At 38.3% G+C, this 20,650-nt stretch overlaps 1 protein-coding gene across 5 annotated transcripts in view; it reads right to left on the reverse strand.

The window, feature by feature from the left end:
* ERCC6L2 (ERCC excision repair 6 like 2) overlaps nucleotides 1-20,650 on the reverse strand; it is a 62,028-nt gene that overhangs the window by 8,583 nt on the left and 32,795 nt on the right. For all 5 annotated transcript variants that reach the window (XM_065661937.1, XM_065661938.1, XM_065661936.1 and 2 more), the window contains 3 exons: nucleotides 19,804-19,884; nucleotides 13,617-14,811; nucleotides 12,744-12,898 (listed from right to left, as the gene is read on the reverse strand). In XM_065661937.1, the coding sequence (XP_065518009.1) occupies nucleotides 12,744-12,898; nucleotides 13,617-14,811; nucleotides 19,804-19,884 (1,431 nt within the window). The remainder of the gene's footprint in view (nucleotides 1-12,743; nucleotides 12,899-13,616; nucleotides 14,812-19,803; nucleotides 19,885-20,650) is intronic.

The following is a 20,650-nucleotide window of genomic DNA, read 5'->3' on the forward strand; positions in this document are numbered from 1 at the left end:
CAAATAAACTCACAAATGGTATATTTAGTTTTGGAAGTACAAAACTTAAGCACATCGACCCACACTGCCATATCTGAAAGCAAATCAAAATACCACCATATACACACAAAGAGCTCCTCCTCTTCTACCTGAATTAGCTGCTCTAAGTTTTTTCTTATGATAGATAAAGTGACTATAAACAAGCTACCTCAAGAGCTGCAGCAGCTAATGCCAGTGCAAGCTCATGGCCACTGTGAATTTCTCCTGAAAAATTTATCTCAGCTCTCTGGAACAAAGCCCGCTAGTTAAATGGCTCCCACTAAATGGCTGAAACACAATTGGCTCTGTTTAACTTGTTAATGTTTTAGAAAGTTTGCCAACTTAATCCAGCTCCCAACTTCCAAATCCAGTAATTTATTTTTAAAAAAACAATAAACATTGTCAGTAGAATCAAAACACTCAGTGAACACGGAGACATCTTAAGAAAAACTAAAGGTCAAATCTGAAGTTTATTATTCTGAGCAATACACAGATGAGAGTCTAGGTAGAGGAAAGTTTTACATACACAGATGAAAATACTCCTAGTATCTTTCTACTAGTATTACCTTTAAAGAAAGTGAAAACTTCAGTCAACATTCCACACTACTTTGCTTTCTTTTGAATTTGACTTCATTTATTTTTCTCCTGAATTCTTCTCTCCCATGGCCAATTTCTGATTTTCGACTTCTAACACACTAACTGAAATCTATTTAATGCTGAAAATTTCCTTTCAAAAGCTTTCTGTTTTCTGTTCTTCAACTAATTCTCTACCAAACTATTGTGTGTGTCCCCCCATTATTTCCTCCTACATAAAATCCCATGTTGACCTTACAGAACTGGTCTTGTTCACCTGAATTATCATGTATATCATATGCATCAGACAATCTTGCAAAGCAAAATTGAAATCAGTACAATTTGATTCAGCTAAGAACCTCTGACTATTGTTCTTAAACTACTGATACTAGCACATTTAATCCATTTATATCATTGAATGTCAGACTCATTATGAATAAATGTTATGACAAAGAATGAAATAATGAAACAAAACTTTCAACACAAGACATATTCTGTACATTTAGAAGTGTGTGTAATAGTTGTTTAACTGAAAATAGTATATACTAATTAACACAGTTAGGTAAGTGCAAGTGTTGCTGAACTTCGTGAAAGAAAAATTTGATAATATACGATCTGACTGCAGTGTTTTCAAATCATTGGAAAGATGCTAGTGATTAGTACCTAAGCACATCTCAGGACTATAAAGAAACTGATTCCATAGGAAGAAAGAAAGGACAATTAAGAACAAGTCAACTTTCTAGTGTAAAAAACAAAGAAAGAAAGTTAACAAATTTAACACAGGAGAAGAAAAATTAGTCAAGAAACTGAAAGGGCACAATTACTGACACAAATTCTTTCTCCTGGAAGTAAAATTCCATCCAGTACCAAAATAAGTAATAGCATGTTTTTCTCACTCTAAATGTAAATATGCTTAAAAAGTTCCAAAGACATTATTATGGCCAAGCTATTCTGAATGACAAGTAAAATCATAGTATCAAAATCCAAAAGTATTCTTGCAAATATTATACCATCACACACATACATACTGTTAAAACTTTTTCATGTGCTGCACCTAGCGCATCTTCTGATTAGCATTCTGAAATATATGACAGAAAGCTAAAGAAATACTTTAGTTTACTTTTACATATAGTGCCTGCTATATGTAATTTAAAATAATTTTTACAAAAAAATTTGACAGCAATCATGAAAACAGTCTTTGCTAAATATTTAACTACATTAAAGACAACATTTGTGGTGCACGTTACAAAATTTCCACAGTTGAAAGTGGGAAAGTTTCACTTAAAGTTGTCCACCTATTTATCAGTCATATATCTGTCTATATATTACTAACACCATTATACATTTTGGTATTCTTCATATTTTCTCCTTTCTCAATACAGTACTTCCGTGGTGGAAAAAGGTGCAGCAAAATAATTTCTTTGACAAAGACAAAATATTTTCATTGTATTACTGAATATAACATTTTTACTATGTTAGTCAACTTCCTACACTTCCACGGGAAAAACCTTCACAAAAAGTTAAAAAGAAACTATTTATTTTCAAATGCATACATATAAGAGAAAGGCCACCCATGCAAGTTGCTTAGTAGAAGGCAACATGTTTTGGATTCAGAAAATTACATGAGAAAAGCTGACACTACAGAAAACATACCTGCTAATGTAAAGAAATAAAGTTCATGAATATATACAGTAAAGCGAAATTGTGAAGTGCTGTTGTAAACCATGGAAAACAGCATGTAGAAACTCAGTCATTCCTTCCTGGTTTACACTTGTTTTCTTACCTCATCACCACTTCATTTACTGCACTTACTCTGAAGAGGCTTTCCATATATTGCAATGGGTAAGAAGTGGGATTATTACATAGCTATGCAGAAAATAGTTTTTAAACTATTCAGAAAACGTAGGGACTCTTACCACACATGAAAAAATACTTCAAAGCAAGCATTTGTTTTCAGTTTTCATCTTCCATTTAGTCTACGGGTTTCCAACATGAACATGTTCTATCTTCCTACCACAGCAGATCTTTTCCCCCATTCATTCCTTCTTCTTTCATTGTTTATGTAGCTTATTCTTAAAAGTATATATCAGGTTTTGGATACCAATTATGAGCATCTATTTCTTTGAATTACATATTACATACAGGCTGTAATCAAGAGTCCAGCAAAAAGGGCAGCATCTGCACATTTAGAGTTCCACATCAGTTCACAGTTAAGCGTAATGGTCTTCAAGCAGAAGGAAGACAAGCAGCTGAACACCAAGCAAAAACTTAATTGCCAGAATGCAGGAGTTATTTTCACTGAGAGATTCCAACTTGAACCTGCAACAACTCATGCATCTGTTAGCTCTGTGTAACAATCTGTCTCCTGCAGCATAATTTTAAAAATAGTATACACCCACCACACCCAACTTTTGCCTGTTTTTGAAGTACAAAACTTCAGTATCTGTTCTTCCTACAGGCATAAAGAAGTAGCTCTACGCTCTGGAACAATGAATGATAATCCATGTACAAGCACCCTCAGACATTAATGAGATGACTGGCCACCTTCAGCCTATGACTTCCTTTTTCCTCTCTTTATCCCCTTCAAGCAAGGCAAACGAAAACAATCTTAATCATTTTACATACACCATGATGAAAACGTATGGGAGAGTAAGTAAGCAGAGGCTAGGAGCAAGACGAGTAGAGAAAAAAGAGAAACAGAGATTCAGAAATACTTGGTTTTCAAACTGTGTCACATTTGTGGTAATTCCTCAAGTCACCAGACTTAAGAGGATAACGAACTTCCTTCAAAAGCCTGGATATGAAGTTGAAATCATGCTTGCATAATGATCCCTCAGCCACAGTTGCACTGTGTCTGAGCATCTTCCTCTGTTTTAGAGTCATAAAATGGTTTTACTGCCTGACTATCTGAAGTATCACCACTGTAAGTATCTTACTAGATACTGACTTCTGTCAGCAATAACCCTCAGTGACTTCCCCACTCACGGCTGAAACAGGGTTAACAGGCTTTTGTCTTCAGGTATGCATGAAACCACTACTGCCAGATATCCAGGATACTTTCCACTGCAATTTAATTGTTTGTTTTCATTTCTAAACCAAACAAGAAAAGCCTTCTCAAATCTCCAAGGTGCCTTGCGAGTCATCTAAATCATTCAAAAGCATGAAGCACAGTGAATTCAGTATGACTGTCCTCTTAAAATACAGCTTATAAGCAAGTAACAAACCCGTATGCTATATTCTTTGTATTTTCCCACTCCCCTCAAAACAGATATATCACAAATTGCAATAGTTTTAGATGATTGTTATTATTTTGATCAAGTGATACTTACTCCATTCCAGTGATCTACCCAACTTACAATTCTAAATTATTTCAGCTAATCTTTTTCCCTTCACAGTTTTCACTGAATTCCCCCCCACACACACCCCTGCCACTGGGAATATTTATGAATTATTATCACCTTTCCACATGCTTTTCATGAACATACGCTATAGTCATAGATACTGTTTTTATTTTACCTATGTCTTCTCTAATTGTTGGGACAGAGATAAATACCCTGAAACATTTGCTACCTGATTGCTTCTTCCTGGTCTGTTTTCCTTCTTTTTTTATGCATGTACACATGTCAAACAAGAATTTCTTCCTAAATTATTCTGCATGCCAAAGAAGATGAAGTATAAGTATACTTATAAGACCATTGCACCAAGCTGTGTGGTCCGGTTGATATGCTGGAGGGAAGGGATGCCACCCAGAGGGACCTTGACATGCTTGTAAGGTGGGCTGATGCCAACCTTATGAAGTTCAAACATGCCAAGTGCAAGGTCCTACACCTGGGTCGGAGCAATCCCAGGCACGGCTACAGATTGGGCAAAGAAGAGATTCAGAGCAGCCCTGCAGAGAAGGACTTGGGGGGGCTGGTCGATGAGAAAACGAACATGGGGCAGCAGTGTGCACTCGCAGCCTAGAAAGCCAACCGTATCCTGGGCTGCATCAAAAGCAGCGTGACCAGCAGGTCGAAGGAGGTGATCCTGCCCCTCTGCTCTCGTGAGACCTCACTTGGAGTATTGTGTGCAGTTCTGGTGTCCTCAACATAAAAACGACAAGGAACTGCTGGAACAAATCCAGAGGAGGGCCACGAGGATGATCAGGGGACTGGAGCACCTCCCGTATGAAGACAGGCTGAGGAAGTTGGGGCTGTTCAGCCTGGAGAAGAGAAGGCTGCATGGAGACCTCATAGCAGCCTTCCAGTACCTGAAGGAGGCCTATAGGGATGCTGAGGATGGACTTTTCTTTAGGGACTGTAGGGACAGGAAAAAGGGTAACAGATTATAACTTAACCAGGGGAAGTTTAAATTGGATATAAGGAAGAAGTTCTTTCCTGTGAGGGTGGTGAGCCACTGGAATGGGTCGCCCAAGGAAGCTGTGAATGCTCCATGCAAGGCAGTGTTCAAGGCCAGGTTGGATGAAGCCTTGGGTGTGATGGTTTAGTGAGAGGTGTCCCTGTCCATGGCAGGGGGGTTGGAACTAAATGATCTTGAAGTCCTTTCCAACCCTAACTATTCTATGATTCTATGATTCTATAAGTATCCACATAAAACTTAATGTAGTTTTTCTAAAAATGAGGTCACATAGTGAAAACAATAAAAAAAAGTTATCAAATAGTAAGTTTTTTTTCTACTTTGACCTGACTCTTACATAAACCAGAATTGCTTTTCTGCTTACAGAGGACACACTACTGAACAAGCCATGTTATGGCTTCAGATGGTTATGGCTAGTTATACATTTCTCTGTATGAAATAAGCCTGAATCTTATAATATTTTAAGACTATTTCTGATATGGGCATTAATTTTCCCTCTGAATTTAACTTTCTTAATTGAAAAGCAGTCTAAGACTGAATTTGTCTACTGTTCTAACAAAACAGAATTGCAAAATAAGTATGAGAGGTAATTGTATAGCTAATTGTCAATACCTCAATTGTGCTAGAAAATGAAGCTAAACTGCTTAAAAATTTTAGATTATTCTAGGACAAATCACATTTATACCCAAGCTTTCTGAATTAAACAAATACTCAGGATGTTGGCTATGACTACAAATGTATCTAATATTTGATAGTACAACAGCAGGCCAATAGCTACAAAAACCATTTGACTTATTCCGGATCCAAATTACTTCTCCAAAATACTCTGCCAACAGCAAGAGACCAGCTATACCTGCTGATAAAAGTACAGAAATTTTTTCAGAGTAATATGTAGTTATTTTTTTGCCAGGTTGTCTTATCTAGCTTTTCTGCTTGTACAAACCGAGTCAAAAGACATTCCATGAACTCTAACCTTTTGCTTGGTAGTGGAGAATTAACTAGTAAGTCAACAGAGGATAGACTGTGTTCTATTTCACATCTACTTCTGTTTTTTCCCCAATCAGGTAACAAAGCAAGAATTTCTCACTGGGAGCAGTTTTATTTAATTTGTTGACTCTTTAACAAGAAAGAATTTCTATAAGCCGTATCACTCTCTTGCACCAAAAACTTGACCATGAGCCAACATAGTTACTATTACTGTTGAGAACGAAAGGACGTAATAGCCTGCCTCGGAATTCAACAATAAAGTAATTGCTTACTCCAGCAGAAGTGGGCTTGCACCTACCTTCATTCACCTCCTCATTCCTCCATCAAACAGTAGCAGAGCCAAAAGCTATGCACATATGTCATACGAAAATTCAACTACACACTTCACAGGATGAGGGTAGTGAGGCACTGGAACAAGCTGCCCAAAGAAGTGGTAAATGCTCCATCCCTGGCAGTGTTCAAGGCCCAGTTGGACAGAGCCTTGGGTGACATGGTTTAGTGTGAGGTGTCTGTGCCCATGGTGGTGGGGTTGGAACTAGATAATCTTTAGGTCCTTTCCAACCCAAACCATTCTACGATTCCATGCCATATATGAACTCACTGCATTTAAGAAAAAAGAAAATAAAACAACCGAAAGACATACTGAAATGGTTAATTCCTCTGTAAACTGAAACAGTAAACTCAATAAAACAGCATTACAGGCCAATCATTTGGGAACAATTATTTTAAAGCTGAATAGCATTCCCCATCCTAGAAGAGCATGGATAATGGCATGTTATCTCCCAAAAGCCTACTCTTTGTAAACAAGTATCTTAACTTGCTGAATTTGAAAGCTGTGCAAACACACTGCAATCAGAGTTACTCTAACTGGTAGAAGTCTTTGTTTAAATAATCTACAAAATGTCAATGTAATACAAATAAGATAAAGAGGAGTTCTTAATGACACAACTTTAGTATTTACAGTATTCTCAACAGCACTTAAATCTGCATTGGAGATACAAAGGGCACGTTTTTTCCTAGGCTGACAGCATGCTTAGTTCTCTCATTTACACCACATTGCAATAACATAAAGAGGGCTTTACCATTAATCCAGGTTTTACTACAAAGCATCCCGTTATTTCTCTGTCAAACACTGTCAAGAGTGCCAAATGTCTGTCATCCAATTCAGAGGATTAAGTCTTCTTTTATAGTGCAATTCTTGTACGAATTTATAAAAATACAGATATAGTTTCTTAGAGCTGGTCACAGTCTATATTTTGGCCTGAATTCATGCTGCAGAGGTTGAATATGACAGCTGGCAGGAAGCTGAGGGGAGAATACATCCTCCCCCTTTTCAGTCACCACATTTCTGTTGCCATAGTGATTAATCCTCAATTGAATGGCTGTCTTTGTACATTTCTTTTCAGTAAAACTTTAAGTAAACTTAAGTTGAAAACATACAATTGACTGAAAAAGAAAAAAAAAAAGATTCCACATATTCAACAGGTACAGCACAACTTCTTGCGACTAATATTTTTCCACATATTAAAAGGTGTAAATTAGCTTTAATGCAGCACATCATCAGTTTTTCAAATTACTTAGTATGCCTGTTCCCATTCTGTGTCTTTTTTGTGAAGCCTCCAGGCCTTCTCCAAAGTCATCCAAATGCTCCAACCCCCCAGATTCTTACTGAAGAAATACTACTCAAATTCAGCCTTATAGGAATGACAGAAAGCCTATTCTGGACTTCTACACTTGTGTAAAACATTTGACATAGGCTGTTTTTGCCAATTAGCATAGAAATTAATTAGGAAATTAAGGAATGCAGTCATTTAATTCAGAATAGTCTAGAAACATTAGAAGACATCTGTTGACTTTAGGAGGCTTTTATTTCTTATGTCAGCTAAGAAAAAGCTTCACAAAAAGGAGTGCAAAACCAAAGTAACAACCTCCTGCTGTGAAAATCATTCAGGTTCTTTTGGAACCTTGAACTCATCAGAAAAAAGGATCAAAAACTTAAAGTCTCTAAAAATACTTAGTAGATAACTATGGTCTTAGAGAAGTTCTTAATTTCAATTTTTTCCCCCAAAAATAATAATGTCAGAATAATTCTGAGCAAAATAACACATGAATACCTCAAGGTTCAGTGTGGTTTCCCCCCTTTCCCCTTTCCTTCCACCTCCACCCGCCCCCGCCTTGAAAGGATGAACTACATGTAGATCTGCTCTGAAAATTACAGCCTGGCTTTATAAACCTGCCATATCCAGTCTGCAGGTTCATTTCATATGTTTTCTTTTTGAAACTTTTGGTTTTGATGTTCTTATTGCTGTAGTTACACAAGATAGTTCTTCATTCTGGATTTCAGATATCTGCTTAACAGACAGTGATGGGGCAATAAAGACAATCTTCCACTTGTTCAATGAAAAAAATGAATTTCTAACAATGTCTATTTGCACACACATGTAAACAGAAGACCTGAATTTAAACTAAAATGCAGAACACAGATTACTCAGTGTCATTAAATCAGGCTAAACCCAACAAAATAATACAGGAAAAAATAAGTTAATTATTCCACTAGTTTAACTTTTAATATAATCTTTCCTCACACATCTACATGAGGACCAGAAAACCCTTCCTGTGAATAATTTGTGAAATAGAATTTTAAGGGTATTTTGTGGTCATATGCATAAGGAAGCAACAAAACCCAGCTCTCAGTAACTTCTACTGGAGTGGCTATCTTCCATATTAAATGATGTGCATCTTCTGCCCTCAGATGTTTAAATACTGAAGCCTGGCATGAATTCTCCCGCATCATGCGTCACAGACCTGACCATAACTTCTGCCTTAACAGTTATACATTGCTACAAAAGATTACAAATAGCCAGAGATCTTCAATTGCAAAGAGACACACTTGCCTGCTTTCTAAGACACTTAGGTTCTGGGACATCCAACAATTTTTTAGAACTATGGAAGCTGAGATGCATTATTAGAGTATAATACAGTATAATACAGTATAAACTGTCTCTCCAGAATTTCTTCAGGAACAGCTTTCTGCCACACTTCTGCATGAAACAAAAATTCCTGGCTTTGTTTTGATCACTGGGGCTTTTAAACACCTCTAATTACTAATGCTTCAGCACCTCCTACATAAGCAGCACTATAAGAAACATTAACTATTTGAGAGAAGATTATCATACTTCACTATGTCCTTCTCAAAATCTACACTGATCCCACAGCCAGTTGCAGTCAGTGGTCAGAAAACAATCTTCAGACACATGATAATACATACAGTTCAGGAATTGTCAGTCATAAGTTAAAATATTTTTACTGTAATTCTAAGCATTCTGCATTTAAGGGATATAATTATATAAATGCCATGTCTATCTAAAACACCCCAAACTGTTAGTCTTTTAAGTGCCCCCCCCCCCTTTCAAAATAAGGTATAAGCAGATCTCTGCTAATGTAGATGGACTTATGAAAGCCACCTCCATAACAAGAAAACAGTATCTCTTCATTGAAAACGCTACTCCAACTCATCCAACAGCTACAGAATCCTCTACTTTCATGCAATTCCATGGATTTCTGTGATAAAAGGAATATACTCCCCAAAACACTATCTAATTTTCCTTTCTTCAGGATTATACAATTAAAAAAATTAAAAGAAAAATTTTCACATTTGTTTCCTTCTACTATCATCATATACAAACTATTTTCTAATAATTACTTCTAATTCAGATGCTAAACAGGATTTGACCAATGATATTCAACCAAAATATGGTTTATTCTCTTGCTTGTACAATTAAAGCATACTTTATACTGTTACTTTTACTACTGTTAGATTTTACCTCACCTTTCATGGCTGGTAAGTTATGAGAGAGTTCTCATGATGTCGTATATTTCTTGATGGCAGACTTCATATTCTGGTTGCTGTTACCTACACTGTATTTTCAATAGTCATACATAATTTCTGGAAATAAACACTAAACCAGCATTCAGTACTGTAAGTTTGAACATTCTAGCTAAACTACTTACCAGTTTGCACAATTGATTTAAAACAAAAAAGAACAGAGAATACAACTTCACTCCCTACCACTTCTGGGGAAAGAAGAGTTAAAGGCTCTGCAGCAATCTTGAAGCCAAGTACCAGAATTGTCACGGAGCCTGAAGCATAAAGCAAGCAAGAACAGAAGAAATAGTAGCAAGACCTACTTTTTCATGAAAAGTTCTATTAAACCTTTAAAGGTTTAGAACAATAGCAAGGTTAAAATAACATATCACTTCAGAGAAAAAGGTAGCTGGGCTATATGAATACTAGCACAGGTATTAATGACAGACTCACTACTTATTACTGGATTAAACAAGGTATGCTGGATTGAAACCTACAGTTTCAAAGGCTAACAGAGATTTGACTGAATTACGTTAGTGCCAGCTGTCCAGATCCAATTCAGACCTTCTGAAGCCAAGTTAAGGAAAAAAAAACTATCACCAAGACCAACACCTTTTTCTATCCAAAAGTCCAAATCTTAACAATTTTTAGAAGCAATTTAAATCCAAGCTCATTTATTCACTAGTTAACCATGTTCTTAAACAAGATGTTCTACATACCTTCAAAGTTCTCTTTTAAGAAACAGAACACCCTTGCACCTGTCCCTTGTACCTTGGCTCTCAGGGATCTTCTTCCCACACAACCTCTCTCACTTTGAGGGAAGCATTCTGACAGGTTCTGCATTTTGCTTCAGTTTTAAGCAGTCTTCACAACCCAAGTGACTGCATTAGTCTCCATGCTTCAACAAAAAAGGAAGCAGTAGTACACCTGATTTATACTCTTTAAGCCACTGCAGGTAGAAAACCATAAATTAGCTAATGAAACTAAAGAGATTAACTTACGATATAAAAGTTAACAGGAATTTAGTGAAGCCAAAATGCGATGACTAGTCAATAGCAAGAAATAAACAAAATACTAATATTCTTATATGAGGTTATCTTGTTTAGTTTTACTTATTATTTATTACGCTTTGCTTAATACTTATTGTTTATTATAAACTTGTTTATTTTTTATTTAACTTCACTTGAAATCACCATTCTCTTTATGATAATGCAATCAGTTGCTCCAACAGTGAATGTTGTAACTGATGGTAAGTGAAAAATGACCAGCAAAGACCAATGGCCAGAAAAGCAAAAATGATCATGTTTTTCACAGAACACCTTCTAAAATAATGAAGAAATGAAAATAGTAGCAATAATATTCTAAAAAGATCATATTTCAAAATTGTCTATGACACCCTAGCTGCTCTTCTTTTAAGCAGAATATTAAAAATTCAGAGCTCTGTATTTAAGAATAGGCAGACATTTAAGGATTATTTCTAGATAGTGCCTCTACATAAAAGAAAGAATATGATGTGAAGGAAGAGGCAGCCCGCAAAAATTAGTGGTATTTTTCTTTCTACTAAGATCTCCAAGAGAATTGATACTATTGCTTCTGAGTGAAAAGTATGTAGCTTTGAAAAATCACTGACAAGTTAGTTGACTAGTTAATTTGTTACACCTGCAGTTAGGAACTCTAAAATAATGAGATGTAAGTTACATGAAGAATACAGATGATCTGTCACAAACTAGTTTTTAACACAGCTGGATCAAACATCTACTCAAAGTACTCTCTCCAAAGTTCCCTTCTAGTTATATATAGCTTTAATAATATTGTGAGCCATTGCCATTAAGTACTTTTCTACAATATTCCTGAGTATTTTTTACCAACTCCTCTGTTAATAAGGGACATTCTAATGCAAATATGTTAGAATTGAAAAGACCTCACTTTTACTAGTTCGCCTGGTTTGATCTTCCCAGTGTAAAAATTCTTTGGCATCCCTGCTAATGGCTTAATTAAGTACAGTAGATCAACAACACTGGAAGAAACTCTTCTACCGCCGGCGGATGTTCAACACCCCAGAACAACACAGTCCTATGTCTACAATTTCTATAATGATCGCTAATATGTTTGTAATGACTAAACTGCACATTCACCAAATACTTACTCTATGCTTGTGGTTTACCTTAAGAATCAGTGTAGGAAACTGCAAATGTTTATTACAAGGCAAACAACAAAGTGTCCAGATAATCAGAGTAGATTAAAACCACTGTGTAATGAGAACGAAAATCTGAAAGCTGTACCTGAATTTATTCCCGATTTGTATGTAGTCTAAATGTAACTAAACAAGATGCATGACCAATAAAAAGCATAAAACATATCTGTTGCTGAAACTGAGCACTCCCAGTAAGCTCCAGCTTCACATTTCAGCCATTAAGCATAGACAATTTAACTTATAGCAACTTCATCTGTCCCCTCTGTTAACCCCATCCACAACCCCCCAAAAAGAACCTGCAAACTGATTTATGTTTGACTTTCTACACTACAGAGATTCCAGTATGCACTGTGGCAACTGGATTTTTGTTAACTGGATCCAAATTGAGAAAACTTATTTTTTCAACCCTCAAATCAGAAAAACATAGCATAGAATTTGATTTCAAACACACAATCTCTAATCCAACCATTTCTCTGACAGAAAAATCCCACAGAGGGTGCTGTGCTGCTTAATTCCCAGCTCTTTCAAGGCTGGCCAATGTAAAAACCACCCCAAAAACCAAATCACAAAAGTAATTTATTAGACCTCCATTTGAGCCTCCTCCTCCACCCATCCTCTGTGGCTTTGATCATTCATGGTGGCCATTAAGAGAATAACGAGTTTGTTAGAGCTTCTTATGATGAAAAATGAGGATTAAAAAAAAAAAAAAAAAAAAAGTAAAAACAACATTTCCCAAACATTTCTCTTTACCTTGGCACTACAGACTGCTACATTAGCAGGGAGCTGGGAAAACTGCTTCAACTCAAATACATCTCGTACAGCCCACCGGCTCAAGTGATTCTCAGCCTTGCTGGATCCAACTACATTCTGATTTGAATGAATATATGCCACTTCTGGAACACCATCTAATATTAGGAGAAAGATATAATCAAAGATGTGGCTATTCCAAAACTCTGAAGGTATACAGTTTCACTGAAGGACAGTGGAATTAAAACCACCCAACTCCCCCCCCCACCCTCAACCAAACAAAAAAATCAAAGTTGTAAAATTTGCTATGATTTTACCCAGCACCAAGTTTCTCAGCTCTATGAAATCAACAACAATCATTAGACTTATTCAGATTTATTTAGATAGTTTAATACTGCTTTCATTTTAATGTGGGTTTTTTTTTCAGATGGACAAGAAGTTTCAGAGCACCTATGCTTTAATGGCTGCAATATTAATAAAGTTGTCTCTAACAGAACCAAATCCTCTATATGATATTTCAAATTCCCAGATCACATTTTTTTTTCAATCTACTTTTTATGAATAGCTCTGTCAAGACTTTTAAGGTTTTACATTTCAGTTATCTAGATTTGTGAACTCTTAATACATCTTCAACCAGAGCATCTTTCAACAGACTGCGTTTAACAAAGTATTACAAAACTTCTCCATACCTGGGAAGACAGGAAAGTAAACCTAGCAGTTAAAAAGTGACACAGAAAGACATCACTAAATAATTTAGCAGAGCACTTACTAATATCTTGTAACAAAAACATGTATATCAGGAAAAACTTTAAACCTGACAAGAATGATAAATTAAATATATGTTACTACTTTAGTAGAAATAAAAAATTAAGTTACCTAAATATCTGTCCATTGATTCCACTTTCTGCTCCTGATGTTTAAATTCAGTTTTACCTGCAGAAGTTCTACACACAGTGCAACTGCTAGTCTTCATTTGTGCAACAGAGGTATCTTGAATAGGATAGAGTATTTTAGACCCAAACCGAACTCTGCCTCTCTGTTTTTTACGCTTATAGCTTTGCTTTCTGGCATGTGTTTTCTCAACTGGCAAGTTATCTTCAGAGGATGAAAATTCATCTATATTCTGCGAATTGCTTTCCTTTTCTTTTCTATTGTGCTTCTTTCCTTGTAGCTGAGGTTTTGAGACATTACCTTGTCCATTGTTATGGGTATATCTTTCTTTCCCCTTCAGAAAGCTGAAAGTTCTTGACTTTCTTGATTTAGAATTATGAGAAATCTCAATATCATCAGACTCATCACTTACGTCACTTGCTCCTTTCAATTCTCTTGTACGGTTCTTGATGTCTTCAAAAGACACAGTTTTGCTGCAATTTGACTCACTATTATGGAAACCAAATTGCCTACTGTCTCCCTTGAATACAAACCCAACTTCCTCTGTTGCTAACTCTTCACAATTTTCAGATGTGGACCTGCATAATTCAACTTTTTTAGTAAGCAGTGGTTGCTGGCATGCTGAAACTTGGGTAGGAAAGATGACATCATCATCTTCAGAACTGTTTTCAGTATTCATGACTGTATCACTGTGCTTTGAAATGCCTTGATCATCGCTTTCTATGTTCTCTTCCTCCTCAGAGCCTGATAAAACAAGACAGCCTATACTACACAAATTTTGTTTATCAGTTCTATCTGGTGAGTGATCAGTGTTCCCATGCTCCAAAACAGACATATGGCTTTGACATTCCTGAAAATCACTGTGTTTGCTATTTACATTTGTTCTTAAAGTCTGATCATCAGAACTGGAATGATGAGAGCTATAATTATTATCCTCTTCTTTGGTAGCTTCAACTTCTCTCTGCAACAACTTAGAGAATCCACATTGCATTAAGGAAAGCTGTCCCTTGGTTTTCACTGAAATATTTGCATTGCAAGGCTTTCTTCTGTCGCATTTTTTCATGGAAGTTTCCAGAGTATCATCATCACTAAAGTCATCACAAAAGTCTATTTCTTCTGTTATTAATTGTGCCTGAATGCTTTGGGAATCTCTATCTTCTCTACAATCTAGTTGTTCAGACTGAAAAGAAATTAGAGCAAAAGTATTTTTAAAAACATAACTAACATATGGAACACACCTAATTCCACAGCAGTGTAAAAAAAAGCAGGTTCTCACTATGTTAATAAAAAAAATGTATGAAACAGTATTACACAATGCCATGGTTTAAACCCAGCCAGTTTATACTAATCTTGTTGTCACTTCACATGTTTCAAAGGTGTTTTGAAAAATGACTTCATGATTCAAACCTAAATACTGTGTAATGACACAGCAATGATCAACCTCCTTGTGGATGGCGACTAACAGTTTAAAAGAGCAACAAGTACATAACATTCTGCTCTAAAATTAGTTGAGGCCTACTGCAATCAAACAAAATTACACACAGGCAATCTTAAAATATTTTGAATACACAGAAGTCCAGAATACAGCTCTAGAAATATGTACTAATGAAACAAGAATTAGGATAATATGTAAAGCCTGAAAGGTAAATACTAAATTTTTTTTACATGAAGTTTTAAAATTGATGTATTAATGCTGGTATCACCCTATTTAACATAAGATGAAAAAGTTAGTTTGCCACCAAGACCAATGTGAGATCATGAGCATACAGTGATATAATAGCAATGTAAGGTTATGATGAATATGACAGCATTCTGATTTAAATATTGACATTTACCCACAGAAATCTCCAGAAGTGTAAGACTGTGACTGATTTTTAGTACCATGCAGTGTGATCTAATCTAACAGTATTTTCATGCTCACAATGCCATATAGTAGATCTGTTCCTTTCCCAAAACACATGAACAGTGTACAGTCAAAAACATTCATAAAAATGACCAAGCTTTAAAAAGGCGAAAACAAAACCCCACGAAAAAAGAACCCCAAACCAAACAAAAAAAAAAAACCCACCCAAAAGAAAACCAAAACAGAGGTCCACAAAACCTGAAGGAAGTTTTCAATGCTCTAAACTGACTGTACTCCCTTCCACAATCTCCTAAATCTTCTAAACAGTAGGTGTCAGATTCTCAACTGACTTCTTGGTCAGAAAGCTGTTATGTCATAATCGTATTTTAAAGCTTAAGACACTACAGAGCAATACCTACAGGGGGCGTACAAGAAATATGAAGAGGGACTTTTTACAAGGGCATGCAGTGACAGGAAAAGGGGGAATGGCTTTAAACTGACAAAAGGTAGATTTAGATTGGATATTACAAAAAAGTTCTGTACCGTGCAGGTGATGAGACACTGGAACAGGCTGCCCAGAGAGGCTGTGGCTGCCCCATCCCTGGAACTGTTCAAGGCCAGATCAGATAGGGCTTGCAGCAAGCTGGTCTAGTGGAAGGTGTCTCCTGCCAAGTGCAGGGGAGTTGGAACTGGAAGATCTTTAAAGCTGGAAACATTAAGAAGGACTACAGAGCCCTGGGAGAGGTGGTTGGGGGCTCTGGAGCTCAGATAGTCTTTTCATCTGTTCTCCAGGATAAAGGGGAAGACCCTAAAAAGGCTAGGAGGACTGGCCAGGTTAATAAATGGTTAGAAAGGTGGTGCCATAGTCAGGGGGTTGGGTATCTAGAACATGGGACTCAATTTAGTAGGCCAGGTCTACCGGGGGTACCAGGAGCTGCTCTGATGAATGGGAAGAGCAGTTTTGGCAGGAGGCTTGCCAGACTGGTCAAGGAAGCTTTAAACTAGATGTGTTGGGGGAGGGGGGCATCATTCCATCCCAACACACCCAGTCAGTTGCCAGCATCTATAATAAATGCTCGGAGCAATGTGGAGATACTCCAGTCGCTCCAGCCAATGAGCCGGCTTCATTTGGAGCTCAGCTCAGATGCCACTGTACAAACACCCGTAGCATGGGGAATAAACAAGAGGAATTAGAGATGTGTGCACGTCTACAGGGGTATGTTATAATAAGCATCACAGAAACATGGTGGGATGGCTCCTATGACTGGAGTGTTGGAATGGAAGGTTACAGGCTCTTTAGAAAAGACAGGCCCAGCAGGTGGGGAGGGGGAGTTGCTATTTACGTTAAAGATAGGCTGGAGAGCATGGAACACTGCCTGGGGACGGGTGAGCAGTCAACAGAGAGTTTGTGGGTCACGGTTAAAGCAAGAACAGTGATGGGGGACATTACTGGGGGGATCTGTTACAAACCGCCTGATCAAGAGGACTCTGTGGATGAAGCACTCTATAGACAGATAGGAAAAGCCTCATGCTCGCAGGCCCTTGTTCTCATGGGTGACTTTAACCACCCTGATACCTGTTGGAGTGACAGTACAGCCCAGCACGAGCAATCCAGGAGGTTCCTCGACTGTGCGGAAGACAACTTCCTTCTGCAAGAAATAGAGGAGCTGACAAGGAAAGGTGCCACGCTTGACCTTGTGCTCACCAACAGGGAAGGCCTGGTTGGAAATGTGAAGCTCCAGGGCATCCTTGGTTGCAGTGATCATGAGATAGTCAAATTTGAGATCCTCAGGACAGTGGGAAGAGCGTGCAGCAAGCTCACTGCCCTGGACTTCAAGAGAGCAGAATTTAGCCTCTCCAGGAGCCCGCTTAGTAAGGTTCCAAGGGATATAGCCCTGGAGGGCAGGGGGGCCCAAGACTGTTGGTTGATATTCAAGAATCACCTGCTACAAGCTCAGGAGTGTTGTACGCCAACTAGAAGGAACTGCAGTAGGACGGGCAGGAGACCTCCATGGATGGATAAGGAGCTGCTGAGGAAAATTCGAAGGAAAAAAGGGGCTTATAAAGGGTGAAAGCAAGGACAGGCGGCCTGGGAAGAATACATGGATGTTGTCTGGGAAGCTAGGGACCAGGTTAGGAAAGCTAAGGCCCAGTTAGAATTAAAATGGCTAGGGAAGTTAAAGATAAAAGGAAGGGATTCTATAGGTATGCAGGGAATAAAACACAGATGAGGGACAACACAGGCCCCCTCTGGAAGCTATCAGGAGAACTGGCTACACAGGATTTGGAGAAGGATGAGTTTCTGAATGACTTCTTTGCCTCGGTTTCACTGTCAAATGCTCTGACTACACCACCCAAGTCTTGGAAGGCAGATGCAGGGACTGTGAGAATGAAGACCTTGGGCCCACTGTAGGAGAGGATCTGGTTAGAGACCATCTTAAGAACCTCAACATGCACAAGACCATGGGACCTGATGAAATCCATCCGTGGGTCCTGAAGGAGCTGGGGAATGGAGTTGCTAAGCCACTGGCCGTCATATTTGAAAAATCATGGCAGTCAGGTGAAGTTCCCGACGACTGGAAAAAGGAAAATATAACCCCCATTTTCAAGAAGTGGAAAACAGAAGACCCGGGGAATTACAGACCAGCCAGTCTCACCTCTGTGCCTGGCAAAACCTTGGAGCACATTCTCCTGGAAGGCATGCTAAGGCTCATGAAAAGAACAAGGTGCTTGGGGACAGCCAGCATGGCTTCACTAAGGGGAAATCCTGCCTGACCAATTTGGTGGCCTTCTATGATGGGGCTAGAGAATTAACGGACGGGTAGAGCACCTGGACTTGTGCAAAGCACTCAAGAGTGTCTCATACGACATCCTTGTCTCTAAACTGGAGACATCAATTTGATGGATGGACCACTCAGTGGATAAAGAACTGGCCGGATGGCCACATGCAAAGAGTTGTGGTCAATGCCTCAATGTCCAGCTGGAGACCAGTAAAAAATGGTGTCCCTCAGGGATCGGTGTTGGGACCGGTCTTGTTCAACATCTTTATTGGTGACATGGAAAGTGGGATTGAGTGTGCCCTCAGCAAGTTTGCCGATGACACCAAGCTGTGTGGTTCAGTTGATATGCTGGAGGGAAGGAATGCCATCCAGAGGGAACTTGACACGCTTGTGAGGTGGGCTGATGCCAATCTTATGAAGTTTAATCATGCCAAGTGCAAGGTCCTACACCTGGGTCGGAGCAATCCCAGGCACAGCTACAGGTTGGGCAAAGAAGAGATTCAGAGCAGCCCTGCAGAGAAGGACTTGGGTGTTGGTCGATGAGAAACTGAACATGAGCCGGCTTCAGTCTGCGCTCACAGCCCAGAAAGCCAACCGTATCCTGGGCTGCATCAAAAGGAGCGTGACCAGCAGGTCGAAGGAGGTGACCCGGCCCCTCTACTCTGCTCTCATGAGACCTCACTTGGAGTATTGTGTGCAGTTCTGGTGTCCTCATCATAAAAAGGACATGGAACTGTTGGAACAAGTCCAGAGGAGGGCCACAAGAATGACCAGGGGACTGAAGCACCTCCCATATGAAGACAGGCTGACAAAGTTGGGGCTGTTCAGCCTGGAGAAGAGAAGGCTGCGTGGAGACCTCATAGCAACCTTCCAGTATCTAAAATGGGGCTATAGGGATGCTGAGGATGGACTTTTCTTTAGGGACTGTAGGGACAGGAAAAAGGGTAACGGAATAAGACTTAAACAGGGGAAGTTTAAATTGGATATAAGAAAGAAGTTCTTTCCTGTTAGGGTGGTGAGCCACTGGAATGGGTTGCCCAAGGAAGCTGTGAATTCTCCATGCAAGGTGGTGTTCAAGGCCAGGTTGGACAGAGCCTTGGGTGAGATGGTTTAGTGTGAGGTGCTCCTGCCCATAGCAGCGGGGTTGGAACTAGATGATCTTTAGGTCCTATCCAACCGTAACTATTCTATGATTCTATGGTCCCTTTCAACACAATCCATTCTATGATTCTGTTTCAGTAAACCATATTGTTTTGTAATAACAGCATATTAGTAAAAACTTCAGACTGAGGATATGATATGCAAGTGTTGTAAAGGTCATAGAATACCACATTACCAGATGTTCAGAATATTCAACTTTAAATACAGAATGAGAGCACAATATTATCTAATACTTTACAATACGTGAAACCAGGGGCAAGCAAGCAATAAAAGATAGCAAATTCAATCTAAGGTAAAAGTATTATCAGTCTAATTACATACTGTCTATAATTGCCACTACAGCATCAGGAACCAGAGGGACTACCATGCTGTGGTTCATAGTCCTCACCTTTTCTGAGCTGCATGGAGAAGTCTCTTCCTTTAGCCACGTAGTTGCTGTTATGACTCCTGCTTCTACCCGTCCTTCCCTCTAGAACAGTCAAGAATGCTTGCAATAAAAATCTTTATCTGTTTGAGTTAAAGGCAAGCCCAGTTTTTCTTTCTTTTTACAGAGGTCTAAGCACCAGAAACACAATTAGCAAAGACCAGGCTTTCATTTTGGCAATACACTTACTGCCCTTTGATCTAATGCATATCCTTCAGTAAAAGCAACATACTGCATAAATTTGGAGGATTTGATTTACACACAATTTTAATAATTTTAAGTTTTTTTTCCTTAAAGCAGAATAGCTGCTTCAATGCTCAAATTACATGCCATGTTTTAATTTAATTTAGAGAAGTTTTGAGCTTAATATCCCCAAAGTTACTCTTTTGGCTATGCTACCTTTGCATTACTGTATTACATTCCCAAGCCTCCTAGCAAAGGCAAAATAACACAACAGAGGGAAAGAAACCTAGAATAAAGCTGCAATAAACTGCAAGATGCAAGTTAGCTGCAGCAAACATACTGGATACTGCATATACTTAAAATCAGTTTGTACTATACACTGTGGAATTGGACCAAAAAGACTTTTTTTTTTAGACTAAGAAATTAAAGCATGAAGCCTCAGTTATTTACTTCCATCCTGTAATGTTTTCAAATACAGCATTCTAAAATACATGTTATTAGATAGTTTTTGACACCTCAAAATGCACTATATAAAGGTTATTGTGCTCATAAAAAAATACTCCTATAATCAGAATTCTGGCTTATATGGCTACTGATCTACTGATGAATAAAAGGTACCTGTACACAG

This window comes from Lathamus discolor, chromosome Z, assembly GCF_037157495.1.
Source record: "Lathamus discolor isolate bLatDis1 chromosome Z, bLatDis1.hap1, whole genome shotgun sequence".
In the NCBI taxonomy this organism is placed as follows: Eukaryota; Metazoa; Chordata; class Aves; order Psittaciformes; family Psittacidae; genus Lathamus; species Lathamus discolor.